The 16555-nt window shown below is 34.7% G+C and overlaps 2 protein-coding genes across 9 annotated transcripts in view; one reads left to right on the top strand and one right to left on the bottom strand.

Annotated features, from left to right (window-relative positions):
• The window catches only part of twz (BTB/POZ domain-containing protein twz), a 42974-nt gene extending 35618 nt beyond the window's left edge, over nucleotides 1-7356 (top strand). For all 5 annotated transcript variants that reach the window (XM_033327294.2, XM_033327297.2, XM_076619796.1 and 2 more), the window contains exons 4-5: nucleotides 869-1074; nucleotides 2154-7356. In XM_033327294.2, coding sequence (XP_033183185.1) covers nucleotides 869-1074; nucleotides 2154-2662 — 715 coding nt within the window. In that variant the 3' untranslated portion in view covers nucleotides 2663-7356. The remainder of the gene's footprint in view (nucleotides 1-868; nucleotides 1075-2153) is intronic.
• On the bottom strand, nucleotides 5932-15973 carry LOC117153334 (TBP-associated factor 4). Of its 4 annotated transcripts, none has more exons than XM_033327292.2 (10): nucleotides 14484-15973; nucleotides 14035-14313; nucleotides 12509-12625; nucleotides 12063-12395; nucleotides 11161-11307; nucleotides 10404-10663; nucleotides 10155-10321; nucleotides 9934-10064; nucleotides 9647-9829; nucleotides 5932-9570 (listed from the first exon to the last, which is right to left on the bottom strand). In XM_033327292.2, exons 1-10 carry the CDS (start codon nucleotides 15465-15467, stop codon nucleotides 9292-9294), a joined length of 2880 nt encoding a protein of 959 aa, XP_033183183.2. In that variant the 5' UTR covers nucleotides 15468-15973; the 3' UTR covers nucleotides 5932-9291. The 4 variants fall into 4 exon arrangements, with proteins under 4 accessions (XP_033183183.2, XP_033183182.2, XP_033183184.2 ...); XM_033327291.2 differs by having other exon boundaries at nucleotides 11161-11310; nucleotides 14484-15972; XM_033327293.2 differs by having other exon boundaries at nucleotides 11161-11310; nucleotides 14098-14313; nucleotides 14484-15970.
• Nucleotides 15974-16555: the final 582 nt, after the last annotated feature.

Genomic DNA, 16555 nt, shown 5'->3' with positions numbered 1-16555 from the left:
GTTAACTGATTTCGTTTTGTCACAGATATGAATAACACTCGTTTAATAGGTGTACAGGAAAGAACATGTATTAATTCAGCCGGTACGTGTTCATAACTCATTCAGAGTGGTCGTAATTTTAAATAAAATGTCTGTGCAATTAGAGTCTTTTTTTGTATTAAAATTCTGTACCCCAAAGAGTTAAGTTACAGGATGGAATAAAATATCGAATGTGCAAACTTTTTAATGAAGTATCATTAGATTAATAAATTATGGACGGATACATATAATGGTTAAAGGCGTCAATGCATCCCGTGCTCTGTAGAATCCAAGAATAGCTTTTAGAATAATGTCAATTGCGAATTTTCTTCCTTTAAAAAATTCTTTAGTGAAAAATCTATTGAAGTAAAGGAAAGTGCTATTACTGATGTTCATATTATTAATTCTAGCGTGTGGTTCGGTACGCCTAGATACAGTTGGACAGATATTAATTCTGAATTAACAATACAAATTAGCATGAAATACGATATGTGTCTAGATATATACAATTGGACGAATGACTGTAAATTTTTGATCGGTAATGTATGTATTCGGCAAAATCTCACTGTTATAGATCATTGATATGCTTGAAATAAAAAAGATACATTCCATCTGTTTCACACCCTTTTACATAAATAACAAAGTATTTGTGAAACGTTCTTGCAGCAATAATCATTAGTTATGACACATAATACATCTTATGTCATCTGTAGAAGACATTTATACTCAGAATATTCATCGCTTAAAGAGTTAATATAAGGAAAAGTTATCTTAAGCACTTTAACCGTAAATTATCGAGGAAAGATACTTTAAAAGCAGAATAAATATTCTTCTAACGTGTATCTTTCAGGTATCCCGAGTCAAGACTAGCAAAATTATTCAACGGCAGCATCCCCATCGTACTGGACTCCCTGAAGCAACATTACTTCATCGACAGGGATGGCGGCATGTTCAGACATATCCTAAATTTCATGAGAAACTCCCGTCTACTAATACCAGACAATTTCGCCGATCTGGATCTGCTTTTAGAAGAAGCACGATACTTCGATATTGCGCGTAAGAGAAACTCTCTCGTCTTATCTTTGATCGTCGTAGTCCTCTGATACGTAGTCCTTTAATTTCCATGCGATTAATTCTTTTCAAACGGTCCTTTCAACGCTCAATTACTCAACGGAGAGGCGTACCGTTAAATACGAACAAGAAGAAAGTATTCAAATTGACGAAAGAGCCGGTATTACTTAATCTCGTATAAAAATCTTTGCGGTTTGGACGGACAACTTCCTTTGGCTTCTGTAAGAAGGAGAAAAGGGGAACAAGAGATCATGGTTCACCAACGATAAATCATGTTATCTGCATGGCAGAATCTCTTCTCAGATCATTTTTCCTGCCATTAACCGCTAATACCAGCAGCGTTAAAAGATCGCATTATAATGCATTAAAACGGGTAATATCTTGATGAACGAGAGCCACGGCGAAAGCACACGGGACTCGTGAAATCCCAACGGCTCACGGTATCGTTCGATCACGATCACGTCTCCTTGTCTCCAGTGTGTGCGATCGAAAAAAAGGTAAACAGAAGCGCAGTAATATATTAATCAATATTCGAGAATTCGGTACCGAGGTAAAGAGAAAGGAGACAATATCTTTTCCGAAGATTCTTTCCCAATCCTACCACATTCAACATTGTACCTTAACGTATTATATCAAGTAGTTAAATAACGAGCGTGTTTGTTTCTGGTAAAACTGGTCTTGATCTTTATTACATTATTTCTTCTTCGAAAATCAGATGAAACGTGTTTCTATTATTGATAGACTGGGGATTTTTTATGTATTTATGGGAAATTTGAAAATGCAATACGCAAAAATATATAACATATTACCTATTATTACATCTAATAGATGAAAAAGATTCTTTATCTGTATCCCATTTTTCAATTATATTCGTAAAAATCTGAATTCGCATAAATATCTGCAGTCTGACTAGCAGTAATTGATAAAATTGTCTGTAGCCGAACAAAAAGAGTTAAAAGACAATCTGCCAAAATAATAAATCATATTCACGACACATCACTTTAAATATCTATCCACTTATCTTCCAAATTCCGAATGAACTCATCTCTACATTGTTTTTCCAGCTATGTGCAGGCAGCTGGAGCAAATGAAAAAGGAGCGTATAAAAAACGGTTCCACGACGACCACCACGATGTCTTCTTCGTCCCCGAGTCCACCGCCAACCAATCAACTAGGCAACCGTGGCACAGGATGCACAACGCTACCGTGTAACCGAGACTCTGACAAAATCCGCGCCAACGAAGGGAATTGTAACTTCGAGTGCGTGGCCCTTCACGTCAGCCCAGATCTGGGGGAACGAGTTATGCTGTCTGGCGGTCGCGCGTTACTGGACGAGGTGTTTCCGGAAACGACCCAGGCGGTAATCGACGCTCGATCTGGCGTTGCTTGGCACCAACAGGACGCTCGTCACGTTATCAGGTTCCCATTGAATGGTTACTGCAAACTGAACTCCGTGCAAGCCATCACCAGGCTTTTGAACGCGGGATTCCGCGTGGTAGCTAGCAATGGTGGCGGCGTGGAAGGACAACAATTCTCGGAGTACCTATTCGTTCGACAGGCTATCAACACTTGACGGAACACCGCTCATCAGCGGAAGACTAGCTCGAGGACGGTTCGTTGCCTTCAACGCGACCACGATCCCGAGTGAAACTGTCCAGGAGAACTCTTCAAGACTGCGTCACGAACGATGATGATCCGATTGTTCTGGCGGACGGAGCACCTTCGTGTCCGAGATGTTGCGCGAAGATAAGATATCGTAACTGTACGTTGATTCTTCGTTCGAGGGAATACGATGACCGTCGGTGATGGAACAGTTTGTACTTTCTTGTAATATAGTGGTTCCCCATGTTCTTTAGATCGACGAATTTTAATTCATTCTTTTATCCTTATTAAGGACCAACGTTGAGTTAACGCAACATTTATCGAATTCGCTTAGTATGTTACTTTTTTCACCACCAGATTTTGCGTTTAGATTCTACGATTTTATAAAATTTAAAGAAATGTAAGTATTTGTAATGTTATGATAAACTATTATTACTTAGTCCTTAATGAGTTAAATCGACCGATCTTGACTCTGACAATTGGATAGGCAGCCATGTAATCGTAAATTTCATTTCCTTTTGCGATTCTTGTATTCTGTGATATATATCGAGTTTCGGGGATTCCTTTCGTTGATAGATGTTTAATTATATAAACCACTACTGTGGTTCATAGCATTGAAAAATCTATTACCTGGGTAGAAAGAGACAATTATATATGTATAATTAGGTTTTGCAGGGTATGTATATTCTTGATAGAAGGTTTCGATTTTTGTCCAGATTTCCAACTACAGTTACGATAATGAATGACAAATGTAACGAGTATTTACACTTTTGTATCGAATTGATGAAATCGATGTTTAAATTTAATTTAATTACGCGAGGGAAGTCAAACAAGAACAGCCGTTGTATTCTTGGAAATCATTTGGAATAAAATCGAAGTTCATTTACATTGAATTTTATTCGATAATTCCGAACGTTTAATGAATCGAGTGCCTTGAGTTACTACGCGTCTTTACGTTACAGATGTTCGACTCTGCATAACGTTAATGAAATTACGACTGGTGCGGCGTGTAATTTATAATTATAAGAATTACCGTTAAAATCGTTTCAATTCTTTAAGAAAATCGGGCTAAGAAATATAATCTTCGCGGTTGTATATCGTCGAACGGTATCATCACGCACGCTCGTGACCCACTTATGCATATAAGTACGTCGGGTGTGCCGCTTCTTACTTTGCTCTTATTTAATAAGGTGTACCTATATGTATTTAAATGCCATATTAATTAATGTAAATACCGCGAACAAACGTGTATCTATATCGATATATAAATATATATATATATATAAAAACTGCCGACATCTAGATGCGGAACATTCGACAACGAAATAATTCGCGTTGATCTCATCGACTCAAGCTGTGTTTCTAATTAAATAAATTAGACAGAAGCGACCTTCTACCACGAGAGAAACGAACGAATAAAATTAACAAAAGGAAAAAAGAAAAGAAAGAAAGTTCTTTGTATCGTTTCTTTTAATTCGAAGCTTCGCTAAAGTCTCGCGAGTTCTGATCCGCTTCACCGACTGTCCCGGTTATTAACGCGTTGAAAGAAGGAGAATAGTTTCTAATCTTCGATAAGACACTTGCTACGATAACTATCGTTTCGATTGATTTAATAAAATGTTTATTACTTGAAACCGTGGAAACGATGGTGCTTTATTTCGCGCGGGTCGCGAATAACTCATCACCCGAGTCACCGTCCCTTTCACCAATCGATGCATTAAATTTTAAAATTCACTAACGAAACGATTACGAGCGATTACGATTACTGGATGTTATTTAAATGTCTGCTTATTTGAGAGGTATATCCTCGCGATACGAGAGAGAAAAATTGTAAAAGCGGCGAGGAGGACCGCTGGGTTCGGTCAGTTCTCGAGAGGAAAAATAAAATCTGACGGAGAAACCAAGCGGAATAAAACCATTAGTCGGACAATTCAGTTTTCGTAACGCTCCGGTATAAAAATTCGATAGGCTCTAAACTGGTTACGCGATATCTGCTTTCGACTTTTCCACCTGATTGTGAGCAACTCGAGCGTCCCACGCGCTGACCTTTCGCTCTGATGACTTTCAATCGATGCGATGACTTTTGAACGCCGCGGACAATAAAAAACAAAAAAAGAAGATGGCAGTAAAAAATTATTGCGTCGCCGGTTCGCGTTATTATTCGTTTTAGACACGGTGACTGGCCATATCATTTTGCAAACCACCCAGCTTCCCAACGATCTAAAAGAAAACCTTCCCTGATAACTAGCGAAGGACAGAGACAATGGTAATAACCAGATTTATAAATCCACCTAACAATAGATCCCTCGTAGCGCTAGACAAAGAGAAAAAGGGGGCAGCGCATGGAGAAAGAACAAGAGGAAGAAGAAACGGAGGTGGAGAAGCAAGAGAGAGCAAAAGAGCTCGGAACAGCGTTGATCACGTAACCGCGGGAATAAGGGATAAAGCGTACAAACGTCATTGCCTCAGGCCCCGTTTCCATGGTTACCGTGAACTCAATATCCGCGATGCCTGGGGGTAGTACAGGCCGCGGGCTGTCATCCCTCGAACCTGCCGAGTAGAGAGCCCAACGCTCTGCTTCGACCCTCTCACCCAACTCTCTCTCATCCTATCTCTTTCTGTTCGCAGTTCTGTTTTCCTCCTTCCTTTATCTTTTCATCTATCCTACCTTATTGTTTCCGTCATTTTCTTTACAATCCCCTCTTTTTTCTACAACTCCTCCCCTTTTCTCTGCTCTGTATTTTCCCCTTCATTTTTCTACGTTCCTCTTTTGTCCTTTCTATAATCCTGTTCCCCTTTTTCCCCAAAACTCCACTTTTTTTCATCCCTTTCCTCAGTTTCTTCTATATCTTTGTAACTACCACTCCTTTTTCTCTGTCCCTCGATTGTCCACCTTTCTTCTGTTCTTCCTCTCTCTCTCTCTCTCTCTCTCACCTCTCCTCTTCATGCTACCTATTGCACATTTTACCACCCACCCCAACGTTCTCCGTCTCTGTCGAGCAACGGCTTGATTATATTCCATTTCTGGATCGCCTCGGGGCCGCCTCAGTCCCAGGTCCTTCAATACACGACACGAGGCGAAGTAGCCTTTGGCGTCAACATGGAAGACGGGCTTGAAATTCGAGAATACGCCGGGACGCAACGCTACCCATTGTCTGCATGAAGGCTGAACGAGCGATATTTTTCACGATATCAATCCTCCGCTAACCACGATAACCGCAATTCCATGAAATCGTGATATGTTTTTAATCTGTCATCCCAAGCTACTTCGGTATATTTTCTTCTGTTTTTTTTTTACATTTTACTCATTTACTTCCTGTAAGGGTATTCTTTTACTATCTAATATCTTGTTGTATGATTAGCGTAAATTTTATGTACTTAAATAACGACGATAATTAAAGTACATATATATATATAGTTACGAAGAAGAAATTATGGTCGCGACAACATCAAAGACACGAAGCAAATGTGCAAATGGTCGACCATTTGGCAATTTCTTTAAATGGAATCTTGTACAGAACATTGCCAGAGATGATAGCCCAGCGATACATAATCACAATCTGATAACTTTTAACACGCTTATATTACATAATTGACTTTCTGCCACATGTGTTTTATTTCACGAACAAAGATAAAAATCTTACATAAGTCATTCAATGGTTACTGAAATTTTGCTAATGGATTGTTTAATTGAACTTAAAAAAAACATTTACTACATAAATACATCCATCAAAAAAATGTATCATAAATACAAATGAATATATTAAAACAAAAATGGTACAATAAAAATGATATTTACTCGATTATACTTCCAGTATCTTAATCGTTTAATGTTGTAAATACATTAACAGCCCGAAACTTTATGAACTTATAATTTCACGGAAGCTATACTTACAAGCCGAACTATAACAAGGAAGAACAGAATTTTATTCCTTTTCGAAAAAACTCAACGTACCCCGCATAAAGATCATTTTCCTTTTTTACATGACAAAAAAAACAATTAGAAGCCTAAGAATAAAAAATTCGGGCTATTCTTTGGTGAAACTTATTCTTGTGTTTTATTATCTCTCGATTACGATTTATCCAATTACAATTTGTAAAAATATCATACTGTACCAAAACTGCTATGTACCTTTAGTATTTTTTTTTTGTTTCTTTACATTCCTCTATTTATATATTTATGTTAATAATTCCACCTAGTGGCAGTTAGGAGAACATTATAATATAACTAACTTCGGAAATTTGCGTTTTTTTTCATCGAGCTCGTAAAAAATGATGCAATCATTCTAAAGAGGAACACGCAGCTAAGTAAAAATTTCTTACACTGTGAAGTGCGCGGCAAAAAGTATGGTACAAGTAATTGTATGTGCGCCTTTTCCGATAAAAGTATATAGCTACTAAAAAACGAATTATTTACATGTTATTACTCGAATAATGTTGCTTCAACGATCTGTTTTGTTTTTTTTTCTTTTCTTTTTAATTATAAGCTCTCTCTCTCTCGCTCGCTCGCTCGCTCTCGCAATGAAAAACTTATATCAATTGCTATTATATATATTTATATATAAAAAGGCAATCATTTCTTGGTGCACGCAATAACAAATAGAATTATGTAGCTGAGATCAATATTGCAATCATATATCCTTGCACCCATTACGCTTTAAATAATTTTTTCCTCTTTTCTTTTTCTTTCCTCTTTTGTACTGATCCACCTCATAATTAATAAGCGCTATGGATAGTCAAAGTTAATAGTTCAGTTTAACTTAACATCTTTTACGCAATTCATCAGTCTTGTGCGCGTATTATATTTTAAATCGATATTGAACCGTTGAAGCATAACGTTTCACGTAATTGTAACTGAAATGTTACGTTAGACTCGCTTTTATTCTCCCGTTATTTACACTAGAAGACTCACAGGTGTACGTGCCTTTGCAATATATTTTACTTTTCTTTCTTTTCGAATGCCTATCAGGAAGTGTTATCGTGCATTCCAAAAAATGTGGAAGCACGAAAATCATCGAGCAATTACAGTTAATCCAGATTATCAGAATACTTTAGACTTCTTCTTTTTATTATAATTCCTGTTTGTACTCGGATAATCTGAAATAACCATCTTACGCGATTTGCTAAAAAAAAATAAATAGTATACCTCGTATTGTATCATTCTGTAACTCCAAACTACAGCAGTACAATAGAAAAACTTCTATTATTGCCTCAACAAACTTATATCAAATTTATATTACAGCTTATAAAAATCGATGATTTCCGGTATCGGCATCAGTGTATAGTATTTATGTTTATATTTAAGACAGGAATTCACTATCTATGTTCCGTACGTAAATCTGCAAAAATGAACATGAATCATTCAAGATTAAAAACCTTTTTATAACGAAGGTTACCATGGAAAATCTAAACTGATATTATACTAAAAATCAAATCTGTACGTAATAAATGATACATGCGTATATGCATACATGTATGTATTGATGGTTCTGCATATGAGACATATACAATGATTTCCTTTTTTTATCTTTTTTTAATGTTGCACAAGAATCTATTTCGGACACGTGTAGTGTAAGACGCTCATGTGATGAGCAAGTTAGGAAAGATTGATATCTTTCTAAATATTCTGTTCGATAATAGGCACACGTACATCTGCAGCAAATTCTTTTACATTATAAATCAGGTACACGCTTTTTTTTCAATCGATTATATAAAGCATATTTTTCTCTGAAGATTAGCAAAAACTGTACTAATTCCGAAGAGGAAATATAAATGATTAAATTAACATCAATCGAAGAAATATCCGTAATTCTTACTTTTGTAAATATTTCTTTAATAAAAAACGTAACAGCTAATTCTTTTATAAACACTGAAAATGTAGATTACAACATAATATACTGATAACAATTCCATCTTATTGTGGAGAGTAGCTATATTCTGTTGTACCAACATTGAAATTATCACTATTTAGTACTTTATACGTAAGGTATTGTACAAATTATTCCATACTTTTTGGACAGTGTGCTCACAGTATGTTATTACATTACAGATTGCAAAAATACGATTTATTATGTTAACAAAACACGCACTCTTTATACTGTCGCTACAGTGTCCAAAAGTATAGGTCAAGTGTTACAATATAGTAGGCATATACATAAATGACAATATACACACATTCATTCGGCATACATTCACCATATAACAATACTTATATATGGCCACACAACATCCTTTCCATAAAGAGACTATCCAAGACTGATCATCAGGCATGTGCTTATACACATTGCTCTTTCCAATGATGCAATTTTGTGTTGAAAAATAAAGAACAATCTATTATATTACATTTAAAAAATCTTCAGTCATTTACAAATAGGGAAGCCTATCGACACGGTAGAAATAATCTTATCTTGGATGTATATGGAATCCCGACGTGATTCGTAATGAATTTCATTGTATGTAACTTATGAAACACTGTACAATGCAACGCACACTAATGTCACATGATTCGTCAAGGTCCATTGAGGCCAGCTCACACAAGACCATGTAGATAGAGCGCCAGATATCGGGCGGGTCACTTAAGTTCCTGCCCTTTATAGAACATCACTTCAAGTATGATTTATAGAGCATTGTGCTCCTACACGTTTCTTTTTCTTGTTCAAGAAGGAACAATAAGTCTCTGAAATTCACTTTCTTTAAACGTGGTTTCATTGGCATTTGTCTGTTAATCCCAGTCGCTGAAGCGTTCAATCCAGAATTACTGCCAGGACTATTAACAGACACCCCTATGTCAAGTCTAGGCTTCTTACGTGGACCGATTGCTCTCAAAGCTGTCAAGTTTGCTTCCCTTTGCCTTAATTCCTCCATTTCTGCACGTTGCATCTATATGAAATTTCAGATGCTAATTAATTCTTCTTAAGCTATATTTTTTTCTAAATTTATATATTTGTGAAAGTACCTCTTTAGCTTTTGCCTTTAACTTGGCTTGTTCTGGATCCTCAGTTTTTGCGCGACTTTTTGCCGCACGTAAAAGTATTTCTCTTTCTTGTTCTTCATGTCTTCTACGTTCCACTTTATCCAAATCTTCTAAAAATTTTAATTGTGCCCTAACATCCTGTGTTACTTCGTAACGTGGGTCCACCTGTAACCATTATACATTATTTATGCTAGAAATACTCGATTTGATTAACAATTATGATATAAAATTGAATCCTCATTCAATTTATTATAATCTGTGAACTTCACCTTTATCAAATCGGCTCTATGTTCTGCTACCACTGCTAATTTTTCTACTAAATTTTTTAACCTTTCTTGTACAGCATGAGATATTAACGCCGCAACTTCTTGATTAGGTTCTTCTAATCCATAACTGGAAACTAAAGAATAAGTTTATATCATATCTATGTCACATATGTTATATATACTATGTTACGTATTCACATCGAACAATTGACAGAGGTAACTACCGATTTGTTTTATTCTTTGCTGTAATGGTGTCATTTGTAAGAATACTTCATCTTTACAGGATCTGATTTGTGTTCCAACAAATTCTGTAGAACCAAGAATCCTTTGCGATTCTTCGGCGAGATTAACACCACCCATAGCTGCGACATCATTGATATCGTCATCTCCCCTATTTAACCAAAATAAGCGTATATATATAATGAATAAACATTACAAAACAATATGACAAACAACAAAAAATCGTTGCTTACGTGTATCCTGCAGACGAAAATGTCTTTTTTTCTTTTTCTTTAGTAACTGGCTTTGGAACAAAAGAAGGCACTATGGCTTTATTAACAGTAGTGGCTGTGTTGACTGTTTTGCCTTGCGTTATGGTTGGAACTGTTTTAACAACAGTTGTAATAGGTGGTTTTTGAATTGTAGGCACAGTAGGTCGTATCCCAGTTATCGCCGCCGTTGATTTCACAGTATATGGTGCAGGACTACGAACTGCTGTTGTGACAGGTCGTATCTAAAACAATAAGTACTTTATAATTTACTTCAATCTAATATTGAGGAATCTAATCTAATTTTAACATATAAATGGCCAGTTGAATTTTTCGGATCGTACCTACACAGACAGCGGACGACATTTGGATACAAATACATGAAAATATAATTTTTATATATTGCTTGTTTTGAATATATATATATGGTTTATATTTATATAATATAGTTTTGAATATATATTTATTTTAGAATCTATTTTTTCGTCGTCCTCTAAATGTGTAATGATATCCAACTAGTCATTTACATAAGTCTAAAAAAAAGACAACAAATAAAAAGATATTTTATAAAAATGGATAATCGTAAGCAAGTAGTACACCAATCATTAACAACCAAGAATCAGAGCATTAATTTGTCTCTATTATGGAAATTAAATTACATAGCTTATATATACAGCAATATATTTACAATTCAAATAATATATTCTAATGTAACAAAATTAAACCTCTTCTTATATCTTACCAGCCTTTGTTGAACTGGCTGAGCAGGTCGTGGGACTGTAGTTGTAGCTGCAGGTAGTGGAGCCATTACTCTTACTTGTGTAGTTGGAGTAACTGCAGTTACAGGAATTGTTGCAGCTGTCACAGCAACAGTTGGTCTAAGCTGATTCTGCTACATTATATTATAAAATACATTAATATTAAGCAAATAGTATAACCAAATTGAGAATTGCTATCAATTACTTTCAATAACAAATTCATCAATATACTGTACATAATAATACACTAATCTATTGATAGATACATCAGAAAATTATTTTTGAGATTATACTAATTATACTCTTTGGTTTCTTCTACTTTTCAGTTTAATTTTGTCTGATAAAATTTTAATATCTCTTTTTTACATTTGAACAAAATTTTTAAACATAAAACTACTTTCCAAGTTTAATTTATAAATAACCTGCCATAAAAAGACTTTGGATGTTAAAGATCATCTTTTATCACCTTTTTTTTTCAGAAACTGCAAAATACATGTCTTGTACAAATCTCAACAACAATCTCTCTCAGTGATACAACTTAAAACTCTGAAATATCAACATAGATCAGTGCTGTCCATGAAGGAATCTTACGCGATTTTTTATTCGTCTTCACGCGTTATCGCTATAAAAGGAAGAAAGTTTAGAAAGATATCAACAAGTCTGACATATGATTTTCTTCTTTTCTTATTTGAGTCTAAAAGCAGAAGGCAATATACGAGAATGGGAAGAATCCACTTTATTCGCAAGTAGTACTTATACAGCACTGATATACACATATAAATGTAGACACAAGATAACATTATATGTAAACTATGTGTTTATAATCTGTACACACTATTCATGAACAATTTCTACGAACTGTTTGTAAATTTATACGAGACTTTACCTGTGTTACTACAGGAGTGGTAGATGTTACGGGAAAAACAACATTGGCTGGAGGGGGTTTTATTCCCTCTATGACCAATTCTTTTGTAACAAGAGATTGACGTAAAAGTGGCAAACTTTTCTTGAGAAATCCAATCAGACATGGTTGTGGTGATGCATTTAATAATCGTTCAAGCCTATCACAGAACTCTTCAGGTTCAACTTTAGTATCAATTAACTCTTGTATTAAAGTCCGAACATTTCGCTCCACCGCTTTAGGTTCTCGACTAGACAACTCTAACAAGTTTGCTAAAAATTTACGGCACTTTTCTTTGGTATTATCTGTAGTTGGACGCTATAATTAAAAAAAGACAGCGTAACCAACTTAATACACTATAAGCAAAATTATTGGATACATTTAACAACTAATATACACATTTCTTTTTAGTAATTGCATGTAATACATACTGGTGTAGATGTCTGAACTGTTTGAACAGTAGTAACAGGTGGAGTAGGAGTACTTGAAGCAGCAGCAGTTACTGTTGATGGAGTTGTAGTTGCTGTTGTAATAGTTGCAGCCACAGTCTGTACAAATAAACAGATACCATAAGATTTTCTATATTTAAAATTAAACAAAGAAAATAAACTTTTATTTGATAATTCTACGTTTAAAAAATTAATAAATATATACACTTTTCTTTAAATGATATTTATGAATTTGTAAATTCTGTAAAATTCTATATGAATTACAAAACTGCAATGTCATTCAAAAGTATTTAGAAGCATTTTGCAGCATTGCTAAAAATAAAATATAAACAGCAAATTTATGATATGAATAATAATTTTATATATAGAACATGCTTTTATATTTAAGTTTATAAAAATGTTCGTAGCATCACATTTTCCTTTTTCTATTTCTACAATTATAATCTACATATGTCCTCTATATGCATGCTGAACTTCTGATTCTTCAAACACAAAATCTACATTTTTATGATTTTCTCCATTATTTTTATTATTTTAAGAAATCAGATGTCAATAGATACATATATTGTGATTTGATACAATAAGTTTAATGGTATTATGTATTAAAGACGCACTTGTACCTTGTACAGACTCGTAATTTCTTTTACTATATTATACTTTAATTGCTTTTTATTAAGCTGTACATAATATACTTGATTTTATTTTACATACATAAGTACTGTACATGTTTGTAGAAGAAATATTTTATAAGGAACTAATAAATGCATCAACTTAATAAAATATAATTTTTTATATATGAAATTCTAACAGAAAATTAATACATGAAGAATCAAGAATGTTAACTTCATATTTATCTTTTTCAACTAATAATTTTTAAATTACCTTGAATATAAATTATTATGATTTGGAAATAATTTCTAAAGTTGTGTAAATATGAATTTCATTTCAATGAAAATAAAAAAATTTATATAAATATGAAGAAAGTGTCATTGTTCTATTATAAATAATTGCAATAAATATATAAATGTCTTTACTTTCCAAAATTTCAAAAATGAGTTACTCTATGATACCCTTAACCAATATAACATGCAATATCTATACGAATGATAATAGCATTGAATTTAATAAAATAATTGCATATTTAAAAAATGTAGAAAGTCTGTCTACAATAAAGAGGCATCCCAGCAAATAAGCCAATACAAAAATAAAACTTTCTGTATACTACATAAAACTTCTGTTTTATGACAATTGGATATTTTTATAAATCCTTAAATAAATAATATAATATGTAGATATAAATTCTTTCTTTGCATATATCAAAGTGATATTTGTACACCTAATTATATTTTAAAGAAAACTTCATATGATTGAAATAACACAAAGATAGAATGAAAGAATATAAACATAATACATAGCCTTACCAATAACACCATTCCAACTAATGGCACAAACTAAAAATCTACTACTGCACTACATCGAGTCTTGTAAGAGGTATAAGAGTGCGTCACCTGAATAGATTTTCTTAACGTGGCGAGTGGTGGGCCAGTGAACTGTGTGTTCAGCCTACTTACAGCCGGCACTGAGGCTAAGCGATAGGTAGTGCCCGGAGATGGTGCAGCAACCACTGCATTTCCTGCTATACTATTTGGTGTAACTGTAGTACCACCAGGTGTACCTGCTGTTGGAGCTGGCCCTACCCTTAGTAATTGAAACTGTCCAGTTTCTGTTTTTAATAGTATATGACCCTGAGTTCCAGGTTGAAGACCATGTAATGTTTGCAATGTTATCTAAAAAAAATTTTTTTTTATTTTAAAACAATTAAAACAGTAAGGACATTAACGCACACATAATAGAAGCCAAAATTTATAAAGGAATATTTTTCAATACAATATCACAGATTATTCTTGATAATAAAATAATAAAATCAAAATTGGTTTATAAACTACAAATATCTTACCCCTGGACCTCCAGGTCTTGTTCCAAGCATGTGTGGACCAATCACTACTCTAGATGCAACTTGCTTGCCTGCTTGTTGTCCTGTCACCGGTGTGGCAGGTCGCATTGCATTAACATTAAGAATTTGCACATTGCTGGGTACTATCGTAGATGTAACTCCAGCTTTACCCTGTAGTGCTGTGCTGACTGTGCCAGCCACAGAAACAGGAACAGACATTGGAACAGAAACCATGCCACTTTGTGCTACACTAGTCTTTATCACCAAAGCTGCACCTGACGGCTTATTTACACTAGCAACTGTTTGACTGCCTGTTTCACTGACAGAACCAACATTAGAAACATTTGATGCTGTCTGTAACACTGCCGGTGAAGTTATTCCCAAAGTACCATTGGCCAATTGTCCAACAGTTTGTGCAGGAAAAGAAAGTTTGTTATTTGCATTAGCTACCCCTGTGGTTGCAATTACTTGACCAACAGTAGGATAAATTATTTTGACAGGTTCATGTGTTTTGGTAAGGCTTGGTATATTTGTCGTTTGATTGCTGGTCACTTGGTTTGTAGTAGCTTGATTGATATAAGCAGCAGGGGGGACTGCTGACTGTGTATGCTGTTGCTGCTGTTGCTGCTGTTGTGTAGTAACCTGTGGCGCCACTGTGTTTGAGGTAACCACGTTTACAGGGAGAAGAGTACTCGTGGTAATAGACTTCGTGACTTCTTGATTCATCAGACTATTTACTGTAGTAGCACCGCCACCGTTTGAAACCCCATGTTTCTGTGGTTGTACCGCGGTGATGGTGCCCCCGTTGGAAATACCGCTGTTCACCTGATGATTCTGCTGGCTGACTGATGCAGAACTTACTTGGTGACCAGATACAGCTGGCGTAGATGTTACCAGTTGTGTTTCAAGGGAGCCCACTATCGCGTTCACTGCAGATTCATCGACGTCCGTGCTCAGAGCTTCCTCCAGAAACTTAGCTGACGCCATTTTCTTCCAAGCTCCAACTGTAAACTGATCTACGCATGCGCCTGTCGCAAATTGTTCCCATGGTGCATTGCCCCCCCCACCATGGCTGAAAATTATACGCGGCCTTTCTTCTGTTTACTTTCCACCAATCTCAAATTCATCGATGTTTCTCACCATTGTGAAAAATTCTATCAATCTTTTCCTAACTCAGCCACGAATTACCATGTTCTTTACTTCTTCTACATCGGAAAAGCAATTATCGCCATATTACATGCAACGTCGATCATTTATGTTATGGCTGTCAATACACGGCATGCAAACACGTCACCCGCCAAAATGGCTATCTTCGAAACTATAAAATAGTACACGGCTCGCATTTTTAACAACATTATATTGATATATAAATCGAAAAATTATAAACATGTATAAAAATTTTCAATCCCTGAGAGCTCTGTACATTTACTTCCTTTAAGGATGCTGTTACTGTTAGTAACAGTTGCCTTAAACAATATGTGTTCCATAATCAATCATTTCATAAGCATCTATATCCTTTTCGCGTTCCGCAAACTTTCTCAATTAAAACACATCAAAATTGTAAATAAGACTGAACGATTTGCGCTGAAGACGATTCTAACGCCCTCTGACAATGAAGAATTAAAATTTAATTGCTACCTCAATTTTTGGCGGTACAATCTATCTTGTATTATTTAATGTAGCAATGAATTGTAGAATAAATCCCTCCAAAAAGTTAGTATTTGGAACAGAGAACTTGATATGATTATTTCTTTTATACCTTTTTACGCAATTCCCTGTTCTCACAGTATGTATTGTAAATTATTTATAATTTTCTGTAATACACCTGCAATAATCTGCATAAAAAATTATGCGGATATCACCATTAACAGTGAAAAATATGACATTTCTTAAATATCTTATCCTAATCCAAAGAAAAGATCCTTATAACACCTTTATAGTTTCATACTTTATTTAACATTTTATCAGATATATCTAAATATCTGCAGATTAATTTACAATAAATTTATATAAAATGTCATAGTTCAAATTTTATCAATAAGGTAGCGTACGTACTAAATTGCTACATGAAGACA

The sequence above is a fragment of the Bombus vancouverensis genome, chromosome 1 (genome assembly GCF_051014615.1).
Source record: "Bombus vancouverensis nearcticus chromosome 1, iyBomVanc1_principal, whole genome shotgun sequence".
Classification (NCBI taxonomy): Eukaryota; Metazoa; Arthropoda; class Insecta; order Hymenoptera; family Apidae; genus Bombus; species Bombus vancouverensis.
Note: the sequence above shows the minus strand (reverse complement) of the source record. Positions and strands in the feature narration are given on the sequence as shown.